At 42.0% G+C, this 26,825-nt stretch overlaps 1 protein-coding gene across 4 annotated transcripts in view; it reads right to left on the reverse strand.

Moving 5' to 3' along the window:
• TENM3 (teneurin transmembrane protein 3) overlaps nt 1–26,825 on the reverse strand; it is a 657,699-nt gene that overhangs the window by 67,517 nt on the left and 563,357 nt on the right. For all 4 annotated transcript variants that reach the window (XM_062213567.1, XM_062213565.1, XM_062213566.1 and 1 more), the window contains 2 exons: nt 14,722–14,868; nt 770–986 (listed from right to left, as the gene is read on the reverse strand). In XM_062213567.1, coding sequence (XP_062069551.1) covers nt 770–986; nt 14,722–14,868 — 364 coding nt within the window. The remainder of the gene's footprint in view (nt 1–769; nt 987–14,721; nt 14,869–26,825) is intronic.

Consider the following 26,825-nt stretch of genomic DNA (forward strand, 5'->3'; position numbering starts at 1 on the left):
TGATTTTTGGAGTATTATCAAGACCAGTAATTTAGAGATGAAGTATTAAAATTACAAACTGTGCTTTTTTCATAAGTCATATATCTTGGGTCTTACATGAAGAAAAGTATATTTTCCAATTAATTCTGAGCAATCTGTAAATCTGCAGGGACCGGGAAGTACAAGATTTAAGGGGGCAATAAGGAACATTTGTGCAACAACTTTTAATCAACTGCTGGGTCTAACTGCATTAATGCTGTTAAATTACTGCAGACCCAGGAGTTCCAGTGTAAATCATCTTCTTTTGCTCAGTGCGACATGAGACACCTGCTTTCACTTACTGGTTTATTTTCAGGTCATTACTGCCCTGGAAAGCACCAAACAGCTTATGCAATCTTACTGCCATGCCGTTAGCAGTTCCATTACATTAATTCATAATTTATACTATTTAGTGAGCTCAGCTAAAAAAAGAGTGCACTTCTGTTTTGCCTTTTGGGGTCTTTTCATTGCTTCTTCTGAAACATTTCCAACTGTGCCAACAAAAATCAACTCGTTAAAATGAAGATTTATGGACTCCCTAATGGAATGTCCTGTTATGTCTCAGGTCCTGGAAGTTGACGAAGTATGTGAACTGTGTCAAAAATGCTTGAAATGTGAAGTTTGGTGATGTATTTTCCAAGACAAAAAACTGTAAAGGGGCACTTTCCTCACATTCCCAGTCGTCAGCATTGCACCTGTGTAACTGTTGGTACCATCAATGCAGGTCTACGTAAGGAAAAGTCGCATTCACCTCTTGTTGAAAGGACTTTCTCCAGGTATAACATGGGTGCTATCAGGTCCTATAAGGAAACTGATTCGATCGTAGAAGGACTTGGCAGCTTGCTGAGACGGTGACTGCAAGCTTTGGCTAATGATATCCTGAGGATCTGGCAAGCCACGGCAGTAGGGCTGATTTTGGCAAGAACTCTGTAGGCAGCAATCAGGATCCATACAGTCGATGAGTCCATCTGTAGAGAGCAGCAAATGTAAACCAGTATGAGAATCCACCTTTTAAAGCCATGATATAGAATACATATTGTTTGTTGGTTGATTTTTATTCACAGCAAACAACTTCCCACTTCCTGTCTGATAGTAATTTTTTAAAAAGATTATTTTATTTGAAAGGCAGAGTTACAGAGATGGAGGGATAGATGGAGGGGGAGAGGGAGGGAGGGGAGAGAGAAAGGAGGAGAGTGGGAGACAGGGAGAGAAGGAGAGAGGGAGAGAGGGAGAGAGGGAGAGAGGGAGAGAGGGAGAGAGGGAGAGAGAGAGTCTTCCATCTGTCGAGTCACTCCCCAAATAGCTGCGATGGCTGGGGCTGGGCCAGGCCGAAGCCAGGAGCCAGGAACCTCTTCTGGGTCTCCCACATGGGTGCAGGGGCCCAGGGACGTGGGGTATCTTCTGCTGCTTTCCCAGGCACATTTGCAGGAAGCTGGATTGGAAGTGGAGCAGCCAAGACACAAACCGGTGCCCATAAGGGATGCTGGAGTCACAGGTGATGGCTTAACATCAGAATGCTGGCTCACAGGCCAGATGAAATACAATATAATGCATGTGACTACTTCCATAGAGGGTAAATATTTGGACTGAAGATGGCTGAAAAGAATCATATGATGTTCATTGCAAGTAAGATAGAAAAACTTACTGATTAGAACAATCTTATTAGTAGCACGAAGGAATATGTATTAGTTATAATTACTCACACCTTCTTTATATTAGAGAAACTGTACTAGGAGTGAATAGTATGCACGTGACAAATGGAAAAGGACTTCAGAGGTTGAAGCTCGAAAATGTGGGAAACGCCGTAAAATTAAAGTTCGTGAAGTGAGGCAAACATGGATAAAAAACGTGTGAGACTGGCCAATCACCTATGAAACAGCTCTCCCAAGGTAAAGTGTGTTCTGGATAAAATTAAGACATTTCCCTAATTTTAAAGAGGAGCCTGAGGTCCTTGCCCACCTCCCCTAAAATGGACATATTAACAAAAATTGAAGCAAATGTAAATCAGCCATGATACTGAACATTTTAAGAAACTCATCATGAAAAACTAACCTATGGTTTTGGTGATGTACGGGAGTTATGCACAGAACGAATTTACCAGCACCTTTTCCAGGGACATCAACAGGAAAGGACAGTCATGCACATATAAAACACAGCCTATACAGTGACGTAAAATACATAACACCTGCTAATAAATGACTGTTACTGGTTTAGGTAGTCACTATTCTATACTTTTTAATCACTGTTTTCAGGTGTTCGTCTACTTATTTTTACAAGGAAGTTTACCGTAACACTGTGTACTGTGTCACGCTGGCAGCAGCCCCATACAGCTCATGTTCACAGAGTCGACGCACTGTATCAAGAGGCCGTGCCCAGGGAGCACCCTGTGCCACCCCGGATGGTATAGGTGCATGCTGTGATGTGCGCACGGCGACGGGTGGGCTGACAATGCGTTCCTTAGGATGCGGCCCAGTTGTTAAATGATGCACAGCTGTGGTGTCTTGGAAACAGGGCCAGTGCATGAGTGGTTGTCTGTGCCGGGTCCCGAGGGCTTGATGACATGTCCTTTACAGCCATTATTTACTGACCGGCTGAATGGATGGATTTTCGTCTGCTTGTAATTATGTTTCTCAGGATAGATTAATAAAAATAGTAGTTTCTGCAGATTTTAATTGCTCTTGGGGAAAACTGAAAAAGGAAACTATATCTTCAAACTTAAGTACCGGGCCTTGACATGGTAAGCTCCGCTGAAAACAACCAGATGATCTCTGTTTTACTTACACAAGCATTCTTTAGTAATTTTTATTTTTTAAAGACCGGATTAACCATTTATTTGCTTTAGAATATTAGCTTGCCCCTTCACTGTCGGGCAGCAAATTGAGATGAAAGAAAATAGACGGAGTTGAATTAAATCATCCAGCCTGGAAAGTAGGTCAGCAACACGGATAAGCTAAGAACGGAGGGCTGAGGAGGCCGGGATCAGTGCCGGGAAGCATTTTGCCAGTCTCCACATCAATGCAGTGAACACTGGTGGTTTCTCCTAACACCCATCCCCCTTTCTCTGGGCAAGAGCTCAAATCTGCATTTTAGTGTCCAGGCCTCCCCAGTTCTCAGTCCAAGTGCATGTCCCCACTTCACGGGCCAACATGATGAACAGAGTAAATTTCAGGAAGTAGCTGAAAAAGAGATGCTCTGTCCTCTCTCCCCAGGTACTCTGTCCTCCCTTCCCCCCTCCTCCAGGCCTGAGCTGAAGGCTGTGAGGCTGGGGTTGCCGCAGCCACCCTGCTGCCACTAAGAACCTGTCTTGGCAGTGGAGTCAGCCCAGAAAAAGCAGAGTAAGAGCTGGAAAAAAAAAACCTCTAGGTCATACACGGGGACATTCTTGGGGTTTTTGCAGTAAGCTGCACTTGACCTCCTCGGCTTTCCAGTTACAGAGGCTAAGGCATTTCTTCTTTTCCTTAAGCCTGTTTGAGTTGGATTTTCTGTCACTTGAATCTGAAAGAGATTTAGCTTATCTAGAGACAGCTTATCTAAAAATCTCTTCAGTATTTCCCTTACAGATGGAAGAAAAAAGCTTATTAAGTAAAAAATTACACTAAGCTGGGTGTGGCTCATTAACTGTGACAAATATACTGATATGAGATGTTAATGATAGGGCAAGTGGGGATGTGCGGAATATGGGAACTCTTTGTTCTGTAAATTTAAAACTATTTTGAAATGTTAATTTGTTTACTTGTTTACTTGTAGAACAGAGAGAGAGAGAGAGTATTTCCAACTGCTGGTTCACTCTCCAAGTGCCCACAACAGCTGAGTCTGGGCCTGGGAACTCAATCCAGATCTCCCGTGTGGCTGTCAACAACTTGCTGTGGTACCCAACAACTTGAGGCATCACTGCAGCCTCCTAGGGTCTGCATTTGCAGGTGGCTGGAGTTGAGAGGCGGATGTTAAATACAGGCACTCAGATGTAGGACTGTAGGTGTTCTAACCAGCATGGTAACTACGAGGCCACATGCCCTCCCCTGCTGGACTCTTTCTATTGATCTTGTAAGTTTTTTGATGCCATAATTTCTCTTCTCATAAGAGTGTATGGATCAGAACTTGATGAGGTTTTCCTTTTTTTTTTTGCTTATGACAGTTCATGTTTTCATGTAGATGACTATTATCCAAAATTATTCCTTAAGAAAACAGAACAAAGCTGGATTTGGAATTTCATGTAAGTTTATCAAAATATTACTTTCTTAGCTAAAAGGTCATGAAAATGAAAAATAGTTCTCAACAGTTCCAGTGCAAGAAAGAGGAAATGAAGCTATAGACTTATTTTTCATAAAGTATGCAATAATGGGAAACGTTTTTCTCCATCACTCTCAAAGAAATAGCATAGTTTTTAAGACTCAGATTTCAAAAGTGGTTGACTATTGCCCTAGTATTTTTTTTTTTTTTTTGACAGGCAGAGTTAGTGAGAGAGTGAGAGAGAGAAAGGTCTTCCTTCTGTTAGTTCACCCCTCAATGGCCGTTACAGCTGGCGCACTGCGCCGATCTGAAGCCAGAAGCCAGGTGCTTCCTCCTGGTCTCCCATGCAGGTGCAGGGCCCAAGCACTTGGGCCATCCTCCTCTGCCTTCCCGGGCCACAGCAGAGAGCTGGACTGGAAGAGGAGCAACCGGGATGGAGCCGGCGCCCCAACCAGGACTAGAACCTGGAGTACTGGCGCCGCAGGCAGAGGATTAGCCTAGAGAGCTGCGGCACCGGCCCATTTCTGATTTCTGAAAAGTTAACTCCCTCCCAGTCCTTTCAGTAAGCAATTCCTGATTATATGCTGAGATTTTATAAAGACTCTTTAATACAAGTTTTGTGACATTTCATTTAGTAGTTCTCACTCAGTGGGTTTAGTATGGATTTACATGCACTTGGGGGAATAATTTCACACAAATATTTGATATTCTTGCAAATTTTCCCCTTATATTCATTAATGTAAGACACTACTCATTAGGCGGAGAACTTCCAAATGTTGTATTTCATCTCTATTAATCTGGCAAATTAAGGGTTAAATTCTCCTCCCCTGTCTTCCTCTCCCTACAACACTCCCTCTGTTTGTACCCTTAGGCAATATATGGTACAGTTGCCAAAGAGGAATGCTCAAATTTAGTCATTCATCTTTGTTAGTTTATAAAAAGCAAATGTACATCTGGCATGTAGTCTGCAGGTCATAAAACTGCATGAGATTGACACCTTCTGAACTAATCAGTTGGAAATGCATTTTTACAAGCCTCTCTGCTAACATCAATCACGGAAAGAATCTCATTTTCAGCAGCCAAGATGCAGGGACACACTGTTTGTTATTTTTCTGCAGAGTTTATCAGTAACTTGCCCAAGCAAGTGACGGATAGTTATGAATCTGGCTCCCTATCACTTGAGAAAACATTTTTCATTTTTTGTACTCATATAGCAGCTAGGTCTATCCAGTACAACTAAGTTGATTACCCACTTGCCCAAATGTATAGTGTAGTAAAATTGTCTTCATGGAATAGCTTCTCAAAATCACTGAGATTCTATTTTAGTCTCAGGAATATTTTGGCTGGCTTAAATTTATTTTGGCATGGAAGCCCCCATCTAATAGCACTAATCATAAAAAACCTAAACAGAATCAGAAATGTTCAAAAGCCATTAAATAACACTTCAATTATCAAGCTTGCTTTCTTCGGTTTAGACATTAACACAGAGTGGTACTGTGATGTAAAGTAGATAACAGAACTTATGCTTCCCTCCACCCAATCCTTTCTATCACTGTTCCAGCTAGCTTTTCTGTCTATATGTTAAAGTGTCCTTAGGCATTTTATGGTCTTTAATAGCAGTTGGCAAACTTACTTTGTCAAGGGCCACAGAGTAAGTATTTTAGGCTTTGTGGGCCACAGTATCTCCATTACACCTATACAAGCACTAACAGAGTTGCAGACAGTACATAAATGAATGGATGTGACTGCCCCAGTAAAGCTTTACAAACATCTGGCTCGGACCCAGGGCAGTAACTGGCTAACCCCTGGTTTTGCCTCCAGGTTTCTGTATTGCCCTATTTCCTTATACTGCTCTTGATATTGTTTTCTGGCAAGTTTAAAGAGTGCACAATTTGTCAGATTATTAAAACCTTGACTCCATGTCTCTTCTCAGGTTTCCCTCTGTGCTGGCTTTGCTCTGCCTTTCAAAACTCTTTACTTTTTCCTTTCAAGGATTATGATTTTTTTCAAAACTTTTATTTTCTGAGTATATAAAAAGTCATGGACTTTATTTTACACTCCAAAGATAATGTCTACTGCCCACCCCTGCAGTACTTGGAGGCCCCCACCTCAGAGTTCCAGGTAAATTCTGATGCAATGTTTTGTTTATGGATTTCGGGAGTGTTTAAAGAATATAGGTGTACCTTTTGTTACTCCTTGTTGTCACTATTCTCGATTATGCATGGAGTTCATTTATTCGTCATTCATGAACTGGGATCCTACTTGTTTTTCTGTGCATTCTCTGTTAATTATGCCAATGTTCTCTTGGTGGCTTCAGTCCCCATGTTTCTATCGTTTCAAGGCTAATGACTTCCCGAGTGATCATCTTCCTGAACTACAAACCCGTCAGTAACATTCTAGATACTTCCATTTGGATATTACATCAGTATTTCACACTTGACATGTCTAAGCCCCAAGAAATATGATCTTCTCCTCCACACACAGTGTTTCCCCTGTATTTCCTATGTCAACAAACTATCTCCCCACCTACCCATCTGGCTTTTCAAAGTAGAAACCGGAACATCACCTTTGACTTCTCCTTCCCTGTAGCTCATCAGTTACCAGTTCGTTCTTCCTTCACTCTAAACGTCTTTGGAGACATCTATTTCTTTCCATTTCTTTAATCCTCTCTCACCAAGATCTCAACAACAACAGCATTTCCTAGACTGCAACTGGGCCTAAACTACCATTGTCTATTAGCCACAGTAATGGTTGGAGAAATAAGATGGGATTATTTTACTTCTCTAGCTAAAATACATCCTGGTGCCCACCATCTGCTGAGTGATGCCTGACTCAGCACGCCTTGCAAGACTCTTCATGACCGTGGGCTCCTCTGCCCGGATATCTCTGAGCTTCTCTCCTACTCCCAACCATCACCCTCCCTTCATATCCTTCAACAACCAGCTGTGACCACTGTCCCATGCAGAACCTGGGGGGCTGATTTAGTTCTCAGCATCTAGTATACTCCTTGGTGCCAAGGAAGCACTGGAGAATAGGTTTGGAGAGATTGTGAGATCTAAACAAGTCAACATGATTATCTAAGAAGCATCATTAGAGGAGAAGGGGAGTCATTTTGGCACAGCAGGTTAAGCCTCTGCTTGGGGTGCCCACATCCCACACTGCAGGCCTAGGATCACATCCCACCTCTGCTTCTGATCCAGCTTCCTGGGAGACAACAGATGCTGTCTCAAGGACTTGGGTTCCTGCCACCCACACGAGAGATCTGTACAGAGTTCCTGGCTTCAGCCTGGCTCAACCCCAGCAGTTACAGAAACTTTGGGTGTGAATCAGTGGATTGAAGATCTCTTATCTCCTTGTCTTCCTGTTTCTTGACCTTTCAAATAAAAAAAAATAACTAGATAATGCCAATAAATTAAAAGGCTATAGTTTTCTGCAAAGATTTATTTATTTGAAAGGCAGAGTTATAGAGAGGAGTAGGAGATAGGGGCTGGGCCAGGCTGAAGTCAGCAGTCAGGAGCTTCTTCTGGGTCTCCCACAGGGGTGCAGGAACCCAAGCACTTGGGATATCCTCCACTGCTATTCTGGGTACACTGGCAGGTAGATGGATTGGAAGTGGAGCAGCTGGGACTTGAACCAGCACTCAGGCCGTAGCTTAACCCACTGCACCACAGCAGTGGCCCCAAAATACTATAAAATACCCTTTAAACCAGACATTCCACCATTCTTACACAAAGTTTTATGTGCTCTCAATCAATGAGTCTCTGGGACAGGGCTTGAGTCCCAATGCTTCAGGTTTCCATAGGGGAGCTACCCACTGGAGGCCCAGGCAAAGCATTGAAAGACACTGTGACTAGATCTCCCTAACGAGAAGAAAGATACGAACATGACAGCAAGCACCAGAGATAATGCATTTTGGAAAAACCTTGTTAATAAGTACCTCAAGCTTCTTAAAAAGACAGAATTATCTGTGGCAAGTCATTGCATTTTGATGCTTGAATAGGGACCACCATATGTGGAGCTACCTAAAGTCATTCCCCCAGTGACAGACTCATAGCGGTAGGCTAGGTAAAAAGTAAGGATGCTTACAGAAATACAGAAGGAGAATGAGACAGGTGACTTGCCAATGGTGGCCATGGAAAGGCCTCAGTATTGACTTGCTTGTTAAGTGACAGGACTATAACGTGGGGGAATAGAGGAGGCAGAGAATTGAAGATTTCTAAGGTATGAAGCTACGTGAAATAGTTATTGGAATATATTGTCTGAGTATTAAGACTAAATGCTATGGAGGGCCACTGGTATTCCTCTAATAGAATCTGTTTTTCTTGTCTGCTCAACAACCATATCCCTCTCTCCTGGAGACAGCACTTACATTTCCCTTTTGGTAGTTGACTACTTCAGACCACTGAGGGTAAGGCCTGGACGCAGGACTCAGGTACGCGCTGAAGAAGGTGTTCTCTTCATACGGGACAGTTATGCTGAGGGAAGGTGAGCCTAGAGCTGCTGGTGGTCATTTTGGGGCAGAGTTAGCAGAGGAATACACCCAAGTTTCTGGTATTGTGGTTTGAATCCTTGGATATAGCTGGGCCTGAACTTTTCAGTTGCATGTGATGGTGATTTTTTTTAAGCATGAGATTGTTTGAGTTGGATGTCTTTTATATGCAACCAAGTTTCTCCTGGGAAGAATGACTGGGTAGAATATATATATATATATATATATATATATATATATATATATATATATATTTTTTTTTTTTTTTTTTGACAGGCAGAGTGGACAGTGCACTGCGGCCGGCACATCATGCTGATCTGAAGCCAGGAGCCAGGTGCTTCCTCCTGGTCTCCCATGCAGGTGCAGGGCCCAAGCACTTGGGCCATCCTCCACTGCACTCCCAGGCCACAGCAGAGAGCTGGCCTGGAAGAGAGGCAACCGGGACAGAATCGGGCGCCCCGACCGGGACTAGAACCTGGTGTGCCGGCACCGCAGGTGGAGGATTAGCCTATTGAGCTGCGGTGCTGGCCTGGATAGAATCTTTTATAACAGAAAGGATTTTCTTACTGGGAGTAGGTGAGTCTGTGAGACATACTGAACATCATTCCAGATGGCTGACCAAAGGAAGTGCTCCAGGAACTAAAGGGTAGGGCAGTATAGGGTCACTGTCTTAAATCTCACTTAAACTTCACACATCATTCAATAGTGACCAGTCCCTGTCTCTTCATCCTTTTTTCTCTGATCTTAGCAACTTCATGCTCATAGTCAGGGGGATATGAACAAGAAATGGCTCAATTTAGAGAGGTATTGACCTTTGAAACTGAAGTTGCAGTGGAAGAAGAAGTATTTATCAACCAAGTCTAGGCATGTACTATTGATCATTTGTTCTGAAAGCTTGCTCAACCAGGACGGGATGGCAACTAGTTGCTCCCAAAGTGCCCTGTCTGGAGATGTTATCCACAATTATCTGGTCCAATGACCATTTCTTTCTGACTTCCACTGAGTGATCCAAAAAATCTATGGTTTCATTCCCTGCCTTTGTTCAAATGATCTGCTCCAACAACCTCTATCTGATACCTGGAGCTGGATTTGAGAATCAGATGGGGGAGGCAGCTTGTCAATTCATATAGAGTGGAGATCTTTGTCTCATACACCTAAAAGTTATTTGTTTGACCATAAGGACACAAGATCCAACTGGATAGCAAATTTACTTCTTATGGATTTGGTGGTGTTAAAACAGTAGCTAAAGATGCATTGCTCCTATCTATTTTATTAGTAGCCCATTGCATTCCTCCTCCTCTTATGGAATCCCACCCGGCCTCCCTTTTAAAAAGATTTATTTATTTATTTGAAGGGCAAAGTTAAAGAAAGAGAGAGAGAGAGAGACAAACAGACAGACAGAGAGAGCACACTTCCATCTACTGGTTCACTACCCAAATGACCAGGACATCCAGGGCTGGGCCAGGCTGAAGCCAGGAGCAAGGAATTTCTTTTGGGTCTCTCACATGGGTGCAGGGGCCCAAGCACTTGGACCATTTTCTGCTGCTTTCCCAGGTGCATTAGCAGGGAGCTGGATCAGAAATGGAACAGCTGGGACTTGAACCAGCACCCATACGGGATGTCAGTGTCACAAATGGTGGCTTCACCTGCTATGCTACAAAGCTGGCCCTCAGAATTCCCTTCTAAAGCTGCTTTGCCTTAAGCATTTCAGAGATAAATGAGGAGCAGGATCCATCAAGGCAAAGAGAGATTTCTATTTGATAAGATCCAGATACTGGGGATCTGTGGAATTAGACAGTGGTGATGGGGCAAATGTCAAAAGATATTTAACTCTTTCTCAGTATGTAGCTGTCTTTTCTAAAAATTTTTAAATCTATTTCCTTCAGTTCTTGGAATGCTAAGCTATCTACAAAGGCTGTGTTCTGCTTAGTTGCTTAAATGGGACTATAACAGCTACTTCTGTGAAATGTTGAATTTTTGATTAGGGCCAAATCACCCTCTATTCCTTCTTAGATACTTGAGATGCTAATCTAGTAAGTTAGCTATTTTCTGGCTAATTTACCTTTTTGACATCAAACTTAGTTTAGATAATGCATCTATAGCACTATAGTCACCATATGTCTTAGAATATCAGGCACAGTTTTTATTTCAAACATTGTATTCTATTGTTCTCATATAATGATAATCTCGATTGTCAGACTGGGGGTTTGGTGTGCAAAATACTATCTCCACACACACAGCCCATGCTTAAGAGCAAAGAATCTCCTGGTTTAGGTTATATGGCATCCAGGTGACAATCTCAGGGCACAATAAGGCTGGCATTGAGATTCATTCTTAGAAGATCAACAAAATTAGGTTAGGGACAAGAATACAAATTATGTGAGATAAGTTGAGAATCCACAAGAGGTCTTCTATCAGCTTAGATTTCCCCTTAGAGAGGGAAGCCCAGACATAGCATAGTTTCATGCTAATAAGAATAAACAAAGGGGAATGAGGCCAATTCACAGTTGATAAATTTTGAGGAAAAGGAAAAACCTCCTTCACTGATAACCATACTGAAGAGTTGATTAGCCCCTCAATTACTTTGCAGTGTCTCTGCAGACTTGGCCCTCCAGTCTGCTTCCCTCGGAGAGAGTCTGTAGCCTCCTCAATGTAATCTCCTTTTAGAAGACACAATCTGAGCTACATCATCAAGGAGAAAAAGCAGCTCTGCTTCCTCCCCGGGCAACAGAAACAATGGGGTACGGGACTCTTTGGGGAAGGTAATGAGGGAGGCTGCCATCTGGGCTGTGGTTTAGAGAGGATTAAAGCTGCCATTCCTTTGGGGCGCGTGATGAAGCAGAGTGTCGGGGCAGCAAGGTATTATTAGACAGGAGAAGCTGGGAGAGCTAAGGACAGCCGAAATCTATCAGGAGCAGAAAGCAGAGGTGGCCTGAGCTCGGAATTTGTGGCTCAAGTTTCTCGACAGTACCAGCTAAGAGAAAGGGAGGACGGTGAACAGTCTGCCTGAGGCTGACGGGGAGCACTGCAGCTCCTTGTTGAGAAGACACAAACAGCATTTGGGCTGGAAAGGCTGCAGGTCTGTGTGCCTGTGTGCTCTGGGGTGGGCGGCAGGGGGAGGGGCGGGTTCTGGTCACTGTGCTGCCTGGAGAACAGTAGTTGGGCTGGCTCAGGATGCAGAAGGGGTAAGGCTTCTCTGACAACCTCCTGGGAATCTCAACTGAGAAGAGCACTTTGGAAGGAACACCGGATAATAATAGTGGCCACTTACAGCATGCTATGTGCCCAGCAATAGCCTGTGCACGTTGTATACAATTCCTCTTTTAATCCTTTCAAAGACTTTCATTCTTTTTTTCCAGATGAAGCAACTTAGGTTCAAGGAGATTACAAATCTTGTGTAACATCACATCATCACTACACAGTGGAGCAAAGAGCTCCCTGACTTCAAAACCCGCACTCCCCAACCTCCCATGCATTGTCAGTGCAGGTGGTACCCAGGAGCAGGTGGAATGGAGGGAGAAGTTGGAAAACACATCACAACCCACAGGGCAGGTGACCACAGAGGCCCAAATAGTGACCAGATCCTTTCTGATAACTCAGTCTTAAAGACAGGTCACAGCTGCACACCTGAGGCTGGTGCTGTGGCGCAGCGGGTTAAGCTGCTGCCTATCAAGCCTGTGTCCCATACTGAAGCACAGGTTCAAGTCTTGGCTGTTCCACTTCCCATCCAGCTCCCTGCAAATGTGCCTGGGAAGGTAGCAGAAGATGGCCCCAAGTGCTTCCTGCCACTTATGTGGAGTTACAGGCTCCTGGCTTCAGCCTGGCCCAACCTTCACTATTGTGGCTATTTGAGGAGTGAACCAGCGGAAGGGAGATACCGTTCTCTCTTAGTCTGTCCCTATTATTTGTCACTCTACTTTCCAAATAAAACATCTTAAAAAAATAGATTGTGGGACTGGTGCTGTGGTATAGTGGATAAAGCTGCCACCTGCAGTGCCGGCATCCCATATGGGCATCCCATATGGTTCAAGTCCTGGCTGCTCCACTTCTGATCTAGCTCTCAGCTATGGCCTGGGAAAGCAGTAGGAGATGGCCCAAGTCCTTGGGCCACTGCGCCCGTGTGGGAGACCAGGGAAGAAGCTCCCAGCTCCTGGCTTCAGATCAGCCCGGCTCTGACCATTGCAGCCATTTGGGGAGTGAACCAGAGGATAGAAGACATCTCTCTGTTTCTCCTTTCTCTCTCTCTTCCTCAGCCTCTCCGTAACTCTGCCTTTCAAATAAATAAATAAACCTTTTATTAACTTTTATTTAATACATTCCCAAAGTACTAAATCTTTTTTTTAAAGATTTTATTTATTTATTTGAGAGGTAGAGTTACAGACAATGAGAGAGAGAGCGACAGAGAGAAAGGTCTTCCTTCCATTGGTTCACTCCCCAAATGGCAGCAACGGCTGGAGCTGCGTCGATGCGAAGCCAGGAGCCAGGTGCTTCCTCCTGGTCTCCCATGTGGGTGCAGGGCCCAAGAACTTGGGCCATCCTCCATTGCCCTCCTGGGCCACAGCAGAGAGCTGAACTGTAAGAGGAGCAATCTGGACTAGAACCGGTGCCCATATAGGATGCCAGCACCCATAGGCGGAGGATTAACCTAGTGCGCCATGGCACCAGCCCCAGTAAATAAATCTTTAAAAGATAAATTGCAGGGCTCTCAGGAGGCACTATTCCATCACTGGAGAAGTGGTCTCCAACTGTCATTCTCATGTCTCTGAAATTAAAAGCTAGTAGCATGGGGGATGTACCCAGTGGGGAAGGTAATTCTTCTTAACCAAATGCTTACATAGGGCAGGGTATTATAATCTTTACAGATTGTAGAGTTCAGGATTTAAAAGAAAAATTACCAAAAGCCAGAGGTAGACATTTAGCTCAGTGGTTCAGAGTCCCACATCCTATATCAGAGTGTTTAGGTTTGATTCCCAGCTCTGCTTCCTGATTCCAGCTTCCTGCCAAAGCAGGCTCTGAGAGGCAGCTGTGATGGTGCCTGCCACTCACAGGGGTGTCCTGGATTGAGTCCCTGGCTCCCAGCTTTGGTCTAGAACAGGCTGGCCATTTGCAGGCCTTTGGGGGAATGAACAGTGGACAGAGCTGTGTGTCTGTCTCTCTCCCCCATCCGTATCTCTTTCTCTTTGCTTTTATTTATTTATTTTTTAAAGATTTATTTGTTGGAAAAGCAGAGTTACAGAGAGGCACAGGCAGAAAGGTCTCCCATCTGCCAGTTCACTCCCCTACTGGCCGTAATGGCCAAAACTGGGCTGATCTGAAGACAGGAGCCTTGAGCTTCTTCTGGGTCTCCCACATGGGTGCAGGGGCCCAAGCACTCGGGCCATCCTCCACCGCTCTCCCAGGCCACAGCAGAGAGCTGGATTGGAAGTGGAGCAACCGGGACTCAAAGCTGGTGCCCATTTGGGATGCCAGCACACAGGCGGTGGCTTTAACTGCTATGCCTCAGCACCAGCCCCTCTTTGCTTTTCGAATAAATGAAACAGTAAAAGAGAGTACAGCTTTAAGGGGACTGTTTTGTTACTGGCTTATTTTTCCCATCCATTGCCTTTCAACGGAAGAGTTTACAAAAATGCCTTGCATCTTTTGGAATACTTGGTCATTAAACCAGTGCCTTAGAGCTCCCAATCCACTGAGTCCTAAACACTGCAGCTGAGGAGGACAATGACCTCAGGGTTGGAAAAAGGAATGGAGAACAATGGACGTCCTGCAGTGGCTTGGATCCCATGCCTTTTCCCTGATTGATAATCATCTTGCATTTGTTTCAGGAAAAACAAGGAGCAAAATCATTCCATCAGCACTCATCCATATTTCAATCAGTCTAATCTGTGGGGATCATATTTGTTTTTGGCACAGGTAACTATGCGCTCGTTGTGACTGACGGACCTGGGCTCTGGTGCACGCTTGTCTCCACGCTCAGCATTTCTTACCTCCTTCATTGTCCTTGCTATCTGTGCACAGGGTCTCCATGGCTACATCGCAGCCTGCTCCTCTCCACCCTGGCTGGCAAACACAATGCCAGCCGTTTTGGTCCAGTGTACACCTTCCATTGCTGTTGCAGAGACCAGGGCAGCCTTCTGTCAAGACAAAGAAGGAAAACACCAGTGATTTGAGTATTGACGGCTTGTGCACCTCAAATAAACAGATAAGGGACACTTAGTGGGAACAGGCCTTTATAAACAGCACAAAAACTGTAATTGCACATGGATAGAAACAGCAACATTATCTAAGGAATCTAATTCTTATCCAAGTGGCATCTTTGATTGGCCTGATCCTTGAGACACCACTTACCTGCACAGGACAGAAATATATGCAACGATCCACTAAATAGCCACAGGCCAGACAAAATTAACTTAATTTTTTTTTTTTCCTTTAGCAAAGCAACAAGGTATACAAGGTATATGGTGTGAAAAAGCATCCCAACACAATAGTTTCAGAATCCCTAAATTTTTAATCTGTTGTAAACATTACTGGCCACGTATCAGGACATGCCTTCTTAAAGCACCTTGTTGCTTTAAAAAATTCCCTCTAAATTCAAGAGCATGAACGTGGGTATGAGGATGTGAATGATGTTAAAAGAGAACATTAATTTTATCTGGCCTCAGAGTTGCCGTATATTCATGTGAAATTACAGTGCATTAAATAATTGCACAAAGTATAGGCCAGTATTAATGACTATACTTTATGCCAAGAGTACATTCCTTTTCACAGAATAAGCAAAGCCCAGGAAATAGTGAAGCAGCTTAGCATCTATTCTAACAAACATTAGGATTCAGGCTGCATACGATGGGACAGGACCGACAGGATTTCCAACTAAATGTAATAGCTGTGCATATTTGATTACTTAGGACGGACAAAATGAAATACCATAAGGACCACAATAAAACATTGATAGACTGAACAAAAACACGGTAGTGACGTGCTTCAAGACAGATAGCGAAGAGTGATATTTTGTGACAATCTCCCTGAGGCTTTTATGCTGTTACCTTTATATCCTATCTTGTCTGCTTTTATGGGCAAGGAGGGAAAATTTGGGAAACAATTAAAATAATTTAATATATCCAAAATCTATAATTGTTTCAGTCTAACATGACATTTTTTAAAAAAAAACAATTATTATTATTTTTTGCCACTTCGTATTGATGATATCTGGCATGCAGCCAACATGATCTGTTTATGAGGATGACACTTAGGTAGATCCTGGAGTTTTGGTTTATGAGTGTGATATGAGGCTGACAGAAGCAAGGCTGTAAAGGCTCTCAAGTTCTCTGAATCACTGGCTGTTATACTGATCTCTGGGCAGAGTCATTTATAATTTGGTATAAAATATAATATTAACGCTTGCTACAGCACTTGGGTTATGTTACACAGCTTCTTAGAACGCTACTCTTGTTCCAGTGGACAAAATTTAAGGGAATAATGTGCTTAAGAGGTTTAAGTCTGTATTAAAAGAATTATTCATCTATTGGCCTCCCCTCTTCCACTGTGGAACTTGCAAAGGAAATAGCTCAGAGAGAGGTTGTCTCTCTTAAGGTCAGCATTAACAGAACCAAGAGTGTTTTGACAGTCTCTTGTGGCAGAGGATAAAGAACTGTACTTAAGGTTAAGGACAGCATCAGGTCGGGATGAGGCTGATTTTCCTGCTGCTTTTCTTTAGACAATTACCATCTTTATTTATGGCTCATGCAACACCTAAAAGGTGAATTTGCCTTATGGATGAATTTCTTCTTGTTTTAGTGAAAAAGACTTAACTGCCCCACTGGGAGAGGTGCGGCAGTTGTCTGCACGCACACCACAACTATTGTATAAAACTATTGTATGAAAGCCTGGATATTGCCATGAATATTTTCATATTCTAATGAACAGCACAAACAGGGAATAGAAAATAGGTAATCTGAGGAGAAAGGGAAGGGAATTTTCTCTTCTGAAAAAAAAATCTTCCATCTCTACAACAACTGAAGACCTGAGATCTGCTGTTTTCTGTTGAGCAGTGTTATTGGCTCTGTTTTCATAGGATGCACAACAGTTTTTAATTTTCACAAGTAGCAAAGCATAAATGATGATCTCAAATATGTTTTTGAAACATCTAGAAAAACCAAAGAAGTTTCCATGAGGATAAATGAGATTTTTCTCAACATATTAACTAGAATCTTCTCTAGAATGACAAGTTTCTTATTCTGTGATAAGACTATTTATGATTCTTTAACTTAGAATTTGAATTTCGTTAGCTGAATTGCCAACAAAGATATTAAAGCAAAAAAAGTAAAACATAAACAAAAAACAGCAAATGTACTGTTATCTTCAGTTTTTGTTCTAGTGAGAACTAATGTTTTTACATAGGAATGGTATCTGTGGTAACCCAAAATTATAGAAATGAGACACAGACATTTAAGTCTCAATACTTTAAATCCAAGGCATTTCACATAATGTAAGCCTGATTTATAATTTACAAAGATATGCAAGTAAAACAGTCTATTGTCATACCTAGTGCAATCAGATACACGGTCATGTAGATAGATATGTAGATATGTCAACAAAGAGCAAGTATACAGTACCTTTAACTATCTTATCCAAATAGTGAGCTTGGGAAATTAAAAAGGAAAAAAGAACAGACAGACATTTCAGAAATGTCACATGGGACAAGGAAATTTTCAGAATTTACATGCAAATCGAGTAGCTGCAGCTGACATAAGACATCACACGACAGAGATGCACTTCGTATCTTCGAAAAATGCAAACTATTCAAATTCTAGCACATATAACCACGATCCCAGGAAATCCTTCGCACTTTCAAGAAAAGTACACAGGTAAACTAACACTACCTTCCACAGATTGTTTGGAACACACTCCACCCTCATCCTTGTGAAGATTTTACTTTATAACAGCTATGGACAACATATGGAATCAATTCTTAACTACTAGAGAATTTTGGAAATTTAAAATCATAAGATCTATCAATAACCAAACTTTAACAGTTAATAAATAAGTACAGAAAGAAACGGAGAATCCTTGAGGAAGCGCACTATGTGCACATTGTATGTGAGCCAGGCCTGAGTGAGTTCTGTGGAAAACGATGGCACAGTGGCCAGAGTACAGAATGGATCACATACGAGGTCCATCAGGAAGCAGGAGTGTTCTACGATCCTGTTTCCCTTCAGGAATTACACCGGAATAGGTTCTGTTTCTCACCAAAGCTTGCAGGAATTAGATGAAGACTAAATTTCTTACTGTTCCTGTCCCTGCGCCTGTCCATTTATCTTTCATGTGGTTACAATTAAGCTACACCTTTCCTCTTGAACAGAGACATCAATGCCTCTTTGCCTTCAATCAACGTACAGACCTAATATATTCTTAATAAGTCTCAAATCTCCTTGCTTTGTCAAAATTCATACATCTTTAATGACCTAAAATTGCTTTTCAAAGATGCTCATGTTGATTATTTTTCACTACTGACACAGGCAAGTGGTAGCAGAACTCTCAACAGAATGATTTAAACTGTAACTTTCAGTTGAGCCACTGAGGTCTGGTAGCTTTGTCATGTGCGTAACCAAAACCCTAAGTGGTTCTGACACATCTGGACAGTGCATGTAAAAGGATTCTTCCCTTGGCCACAGAACTCCATTAGAGGCTTCTGAGTTGCACTTAAAAATAAGTATGTTTACAGCTAATTGGCAGTAGATTGCAGGGGAAGTTAAGGTGAGGAAGGCATAGCGCTAGGCACTACTCTGAAATTATAACTTATTAAAAATAATCCACCATTTGAACATTAAAAATGTATGACTGCATATCCTTTATATAATTTCTTAATAATTCCTTCCAAACATTACAGAGGCTCGTAGAGCTTCCTAACAGCTTAGCTGATGACGTGACCATAAATAAAGTGACATTAAAAATTTGGGAGTTTCTGAATCAGGCTAATATTTCTGTGGAGATTCCTAGTATATAAAATTAGTAGCACTGATCATAGTTGGAGAGTAGACCTTTTGCTTTAACACTAGGTCCACTTCATCTAGCACAAGAAAAATAAAGGATGCAACTCAATTCTTATTTGGGTTAGTAGCTTCAAGGCAGGACTACAATAATTCTCATCAGCCAATCCAATTATTTTAGCAAACAGAATAAATTATGCAAAAACATGGATCACAGGTAGAGTTAGTTTTATCACTGGGTCAAGAGAACACTGAAAGTGGAGCTGAAATTAGAAAATACATTTGAGATATACGGCAGGTCAAAATAACATAACATTTTAAATATTAAAAATTTTTAGCAAAAATTTTGTGAAAATATTAAGCCAACCACCTGAAAAAAAATCTGTGATGATAAAAAGATACTAAAATTTGTCATTTGTATTTATAGAGAATAACATGAGGCTAACGGCTTAAAACCTGGAGATCAGGGGAAAAGCAACAACTTACAGTTTAGCACTGAAGAGTAAAATTTCTGATAACACATAAAGCTGGTTCAAAATGATAAAGTTAAAAGGGGATGTCGATATAGGGGGTTCAAATACTTATTAAGATGATTGCAACAATGAAACATCATTACATAAGGCACCACAAGAAATAATCAAACACACAGGCATATTCTAAGAAGCCATCAAGAACAATAATCGTAAAAATACAATATACTTAAAAATGAATACACCTAACACTTGCTGAAATGCATATTAAGTTGCAAAAACCTATTGTGAAAACAAACAAGTATGTTCTGACACAAGTTTTAAATTTGTTTCCTACAGTAGAACTCTTATACAGATGGTGCTAAACAGAATGGAGTTCCTTAAAAAAGCTATTCCCCAGAAAAATATTGTAATCATAGAATACTTTCCTTGGGACAGTCATTTATCTTTTAAGAAGACACGTGGGATACAGGGTGTGTGTATAACCGTCTTTCCTGTAAGATGCTGATTCTCAGCCTACATGTTCACAGACACAAATGCTACCTTTGATTCCAGGTCTTCCGTGAGCCCAAGTTCTATGCCTGACAGATTATAAGCACCTGGTTAATGTAGTAATGATTCTCCAATTCCTGGCCTCTCTCTCTTGTGGTTCAGAATGACCCAGGGAACACACAGCCCTGCTCCCCATGGACAAGAAAGGTTCCTTTTTGCCAGTCGCTGTTCTGAGTGCTCTATATAATTCTCTCATTGAGTCCTCACCACAACCTTATGATGTAAAGGAGACTGCAGGCACGGATGAAGAAACCGTGAAGATGACTGGGAATACCTTGCATAGGTCACAAACTAGCAATCAGGGCTGTGTGGCTTCAGAGCTTGCTCTTAGCCACTCTGTCGTGATGCCTTCTCTAGGAAATTTAGAAACAAGATTTTTTTTTTTTTTCAGTAGCAAAACCTGATGAGCAGAGCTCAGAAGTGCTATACAATCGTTCCTGATTTAACAAAAAAAAATTTTGACAGGCAGAGGTAGACAGTGAGAGAGAGAGACAGAGAGAAAGGTCTTCCTTCCATTGGTTCACCTCCCAAATGGCCGCCATGGCCGGCGCGCTGCGCCGATCCAAAGCCAGAAGCCAGGTGCTTCCTCCTGGTCTCCCATGGGGTGCAGGGCCCAAGCAATTGGGCCATCCTCCACTGCACTTCCAGGCCACAGCAGAGAGCAGGACTGCAAGAGGAGCAACCGGGACAGAATCTGGCACCCCGACTGGGATTAGAACCCTGGGTGCTGGCGCCACAGGCGGAGGATTAGCCAAGTGAGCCGCTGGCGCCACAGGCGGAGGATTAGCCAAGTGAGCCGTGGCGCCGGCCTGATCTAACAAATTTTAACCAGACGCTTCTTTCCCCAAAGCTGGAGCATAGTGCTGCCACCTTTTAGATGTCTTCTACATGGCCTCCTTGGGAAAGCGCAAGGTAGACCTACTTTAAGTGCCAGAATTCAGGTGTCTTTGAAATGCTGGAACTAATTCTTGACCTTAGCTGTTTCTCTTCCCAGATACACAGCCATCCCTGGTTCATAACAAAGAAACACCTGCTCAGATTTCCCATCTACGCACTGAAGGTCTTTGGTCTACCTGCTGGTACAGAAGGGGCAAAGACTCAGGGAAATTTTGGATTTGGAAGAAAAGTTTGGCTCATCTAAATACAGTCCATACATTTTTAATATTAGCAAAACAAATGGCCAGTCCCATGCCCTTTCCAAGCGCTTCCCTTCTATGAGCTTCATTTTACAAAGAATTCTTTTTGAGGCCCTCCTTCTCTGTTTGGGGGGAGATGGGTAGAAGTGGGCAAAAAGAATGACCTGCACCTGCACCTGTTAACAATGGGCCTGGACTCCACAGGCCTCTAGCTGGCCCTTGCCCACGGCAGTCTTGCCGTGCCATATTGAATTCCTCACATGTAGAGTGGGGAGGAAGTGTATCTTTATAGAAATCCTATCTACAGCTGAGCAGCCTTCCTCCCTCCATAGCCTCTTATCTCTTTCTCCCTTTTTCCTCCTGAATACTTCTCAGAGATGGAGTCTTGGAGGATGGACATTAGGTACATGTAAGAGAGAAGCATTGAGAACTAGCTGGGATTAGTTCACCACAGCAAGGAGATGCCACGAAAACAAAGGATTCAGTGAACATCATGGACACGTGTGACTCAAGGTGTAAATCGTCCCCATTCAAACCTACGCTCCACGGCCATGCTAATCCCAGCATTTCCACTGCCTGATGACTAGGGTAGGCTGACGGTCTGTGGCACACACAATTAAAGGGACTCACGATGGTAGGCTGAGTATGTCCTACATGTGTTTACGCTTTTTGAAGAAACTGTATGCATAATACAGAGGCTACTTTTTGAGAAAGATGTCAAGATGGGAAATACCTCAATTACACCATCCTCCCCCCCTCACCCCTCTGCTCCCCGATATTACTACATACATACAGTACTATTAACAACAACTACCATTTACTGACTCTTACTATGTGCTTAAAACCATGCTAAGCATTTAATATAAACTGAATGATTTAATTTTACCACCTTATGGGGTAACAGGTCATATTACTATCTTTCCTGTTTTACAAATGAAGAAACTGGGGCATAGGAAATCAAGTAACTTTCCCATGATCAGAATGCTAGCAAGCAGTCGAGCCAACTTACAACCAGGTAGTCTAATGCTAAAGTTTATACTCTTTATAAGTAAGATACATGTCAGAAGAACCAGGATTGTATACTTCTGTAAGGTAGACTAGAAGCATCATCTGTTTATGGACTGGTTGATGAGTTCATTTGAATGAAAAGAATTACAGAAATCCTTACTAAAATGTTGACAATTAAAGGAAGAAAGAAGAATAAAATACGAACTATTAATCTTCTGATACAGCTTCATAAATGACAAACTAAAGAAAGCTTTATGATAAGAACTGTCGTAAACTGTCCTAAAAACACAACATTTGGAACACCAGTGGACAAGATGGTAAAACTTGGAAAAAGGAAAACAAGAGAGTTTTAGAAAAAACAGGGGCTGGCATATCCCATATCCCACATCAGAGCCGCGGGCTGAGGCCTGGCTGCTTGGCTTCTGGTTCATGCTCACGCACCTGGGAAGGCTGTGGCTAATGACCCAAGTACTCTGGGCTCCTGCTGCCTGTGTGGGAGACCCAGCGGTAGTTCTGGCCCTGGCTTTGGCACTGGCTGTAGTGGCCATTTGGGGAGTGAACTAGTGGATGGAAGATTTCTCTCTCTCTCTGCCTTTCAAACAAATCTTAAAAGATAAACAGAATCAGAGGCGGCAGCATTGAGAGAATCAGTTCAGTTGATGTGTAAGTGTTGTACAAGAAATTATCTGCTGAGTAGTAGTTCCAAAGAAGACTGCTCATTTAAAAATGAGGTCACAGGAGTCTGTGTACCTGCATTGGGGAGAAACCGGGCTATCTGAAGGCCTATATGGAATATGATTAATTCTGCATTTGCTTTCCTTTTACCATCAAACTCTCATAAACACAGAGAAGAAACGAAGCAAACCAAGTTGGTTATATATACACATTAGGCAGCTCACAAGGGAAAATAAAAATGGTTTGACCGTGTCCACATAATTGCTGACGTGTATGGTTATGAACTATTCACGCTGTTTGTGCTGTCGACAGTGTGCTTGGCTGAAGCATATTAAATAGTTCAGTGTTTTCACTGGGCTACTGAACTGACTCCTGGGGATAGTGTAGACACAGGCAAGTAACACAGAATCCAGAATGCTGGAATATTTCTCAATTTAATTACAACAATAAAATCTTAGAGACTCATCTTCAGAAGAGGATAATTCAATCCGATGAGTACATAATAAAATATAGGCACGCTCTTTTCTATGGCAATTACTGCAAAGTCCTTGAAGCAGAGGACAGATTTTTATTTAGCCTTGTGTGTTTCATAATATTTTATAACATGGACTTTAAAAAACGATTCACATTAGTATCTTATTAAAGTTGTAAGTAGGTATCATTCTTAGGTTATTCACGTACCAGTTCCGTTAGGGTGACAGAAAAGCTACAGTCTGCAAATAAGTACATATTAAACCCATTTATTCCAATCAGCAACTATTTAAATCAGCATATGAGCTGCATACCCATTGATTTGATGTTCCTTAATTGGTACTCACTGCACTGTTTTATTACTGATTACTACACCATAAAGGATGATGACAGCGACATAATTTTAAATACCATAAAATAATTTTATATTCTGCAGAGTTTACTCAGGCCTCTTATAACGTGTTCTCTCTTACTACAGAATTCTCATCTAAAATTAGAATATTCTAAATAGGATACAGCTCTATCCTATTTAGGAAAGTCAATTAATTTGAATTGTAACAACCAGGAAGTGAGGTGGCATCAACAGAGAAAAAGAGTTTGTGTGTGTGCACGTGTGCATATGTTGCTTTAAAAAAGCATTTGCTCCCCTAAAATTGGCAACACCATTTTAAAAAACCTGCTTCAAATAATTAAAGTTTGCATATTTTATTTTTATTACTTCTAGTTTGGAAATTAGGTGTAAGATTTAGCTATATAAATACACTGCTTCTTATATGCACCTATCCAACCAAAATACCATACTTCAGTTTGGAACATTATTTATATCCTAGCATTCCAAAAGAGTTAAATAATATTTTTCCTGATTTAAGTCAGCCCAGAAAAATCCAAGATTCTATGGAAAAGGTGCTTTGAGATAAACCACATTTTATAAAGTCAGAGCGGCTGAAAAAGTGCCATTCTAAGCCACAGAGCTTTATACAGAGTCGTACTGCGTACTTTTCCTCAGTGTGGCATTTCTAGGCTTACCACGGACTACGTGGGCGCAGCGGAATTAGCACCAGGCCACTGAGGTGCAGACTCCCTGAGGCCAGCGTGTTCCCTGTGTGGTAGGTGATGCCTGGGTTTTGTGGTACTCTTTGCACATGGCATGGTTTCTACTGGACCACATACATCAACATGTTAGTCACATGTGTCTTCCATAGGATTTACTCCTTGTTTGAGTTTATTGAGGGACACAAATAGAAACATGTTTTAACATTTCCTAGGTTTAAAAAAAAAGTTGGGTGTATTTTTAGTACCTTGATTTGGCAAGGAATAGAACCAGAGACAGATCTTAATATTAATAAATAAGAATTAGAACATAAATTTCTTGTACTAAGTGAACACCTGAATATTTAAGATTTTGAAATTATGAACTTGGTTATAATAATTTTTGAGTGGTGCCTGATTAGTGCTAGCAAATCTAAGCACAAGAAACTCCAGCAATGATCTACTGATGAGCTCATGTCAATGACTGTAATTCCTGCCAACGTTTACTATTTTGTCTATTCAGGAAATTTCATAGTTAAGGGAAGTATACAGAACAAGACTTGAAATAGGTAAGTAAAATATAATGGGTCTTTCTCTTGTTGGTTTCCTAGAAAATATCAGGAAAAATAATCAACAAAAGTGAAAAAGGTTTTTAACTCTTCTGGGATAAACTAATTTGTTTTATCAGAGTAGCTGATAAATGATTCTCCTTTCAAGACAAAGTCATTTTTTGTATTTGTGAGTGAAGGAGAGTATGCATACAGGTTTTACTGCTTGTTTTTTGGGGCTCACACTTTTCTCCATCTGCGTTCCTGAGTTGATACTGGGGACGCAAGTAGTCTACCTAGTTTCCCTGTTTTCCAGTGGCCAATGTCAATACAGTATTCATTCTACTAATTTCAGTTGACAGAAAAATGAGATACAAACATAAATTTTAGAGGGAGGTATGAATAGTTTTCAAGAGTTTATAGCTTTCTTAAATCCTTCACGATATAAACTGATTTTTCTCAAACTGTTTTCCGTTGTAATTGTTAATTTTGGCAGGCTATCGGTTCTGTCATCAGCTAAAATTTAAATTCTTCTGAATTAAAGTGCCACTTTCTAATTGAAACATCACTGATGTCATTGCTACTACATCTGTTTCTATGGCAATCCAATCTTTTGTGGGGGGTACATATATATGAATTTATATTTATCATAGAAAAATACAATTTTCCCCCGTTCCACTACATATAAATACACAGAAACAAAGAATTCAGGAGGTGGCAGTCCAGTGCCATGGGCTTGTGGACGGCTCACGTGGTTCTGTGGCTTACTAGTCATGCAACCATAGAACAGTCAGGTAGCCTCTCCCAGCCTCAGTATCCTGGATGGAGATATTAACAGCTTCTATCTGGTCAGACTGTTATGATGATTAAATAAAATAATGCAGGTAGAGAACTTTGCATTGTACCTTGGAATGAAGTAAACAGTAAATATGTATATTGGGTATTATTAATTCATGCCATTAATTAAGACAGTTTATAATTTAGAAAGAAATATAGACATAACTGGTATTTTTGAAATTGTGAAGGAAGAAGTCTGACTCTAAGCAAAGGAAGTTGGGACTGCCAATAGCTGTTGTCATTAGCCACAAAGGGCACTCTGCTCCCATAATGCCAAGAGAAGCCCCTTCATGCTCCACTTTCCAGGATATAATCCCTTTAAAAAATTATGAATTTATCTGAAAGGCAGAGTAATAGAGAGGGAGAGAAAGAGATAAAATGATTTTCCATCCACTGGCTCACTCACCAATGCCCCCAACAACTGCAGCCAGGTTAGGCCAAAGCCAGGAAACTGGAAGTGGATCCTGGTCTCCCATGTAGGTGGCAGGGAGCCAAGAACTTAGGCCATCATCTGCTAACACCCAAGCCCATCAGCAGGAAGTTGGATGGGAAGTGAAGTATCCAGGACTTGCACAGGCTCTCTGACATGGAATTCGGCCACTCCAAGCACAGGCCTAACCCACTGCACTGTAAGGGCCGCACCAGAAAATGCTCCTTTTGATGGGAACGGTCTTTACACAAACTAGCTACTTCCCGGAGTGGGGACCCTTCCATTCCTGTGTCAGTAAGATTTTTCTCCTTTCTTGTCTGTCATAAACCCTGTGCTAGTTTAGACACACAATTCCAAACCAAAGTGTGATTTAGCTTTCTGGAATAAGAAACACATCACGGCCGGCACTGTGGCTCAACAGGCTAATCCTCCGCCTGCGGTGCCGGCACACCGGGTTCTAGTCCTGGTCAGGGCACCGGATTCTGTCCCGGTTGCCCCTCTTCCAGGCCAGCCCTCTGCTATGGCCCGGGAGTGCAGTGGAGGATGGCCCAAGTGCTTGGGCCCTGCACCCCATGGGAGAACAGGAGAAGCACCTGGCTCCTGCCTTCAGATCAGCGCGGTGCGCCGGCCGCGGCGGCCATTGGAGGGTGAACCAACGGCAAAAAGGAAGACCTTTCTCTCTGTCTCTCTCTCACTGTCCACTCTGCCTGTCAAAAAAAACAAAAAAACCACATCACAGCTTATACATTTCATACTTGAGCAAGGTAAATTAGTATTTTTTCAAGCAGTATAAATATCCTCATAAATATCCATATACTCAGAACTAAATTTTCAGAAATATAAGTTACTTTTACAGTAACTATTGGGAAATAAAAGATATTAAAATGCATGTTACATATGTATCCCCATCCCTATATCGCAATTTTCCTGAAAATTTTTCATTTTATTT

This window comes from Lepus europaeus, chromosome 16 (genome assembly GCF_033115175.1).
Source record: "Lepus europaeus isolate LE1 chromosome 16, mLepTim1.pri, whole genome shotgun sequence".
Lineage (NCBI taxonomy): Eukaryota > Metazoa > Chordata > Mammalia > Lagomorpha > Leporidae > Lepus > Lepus europaeus.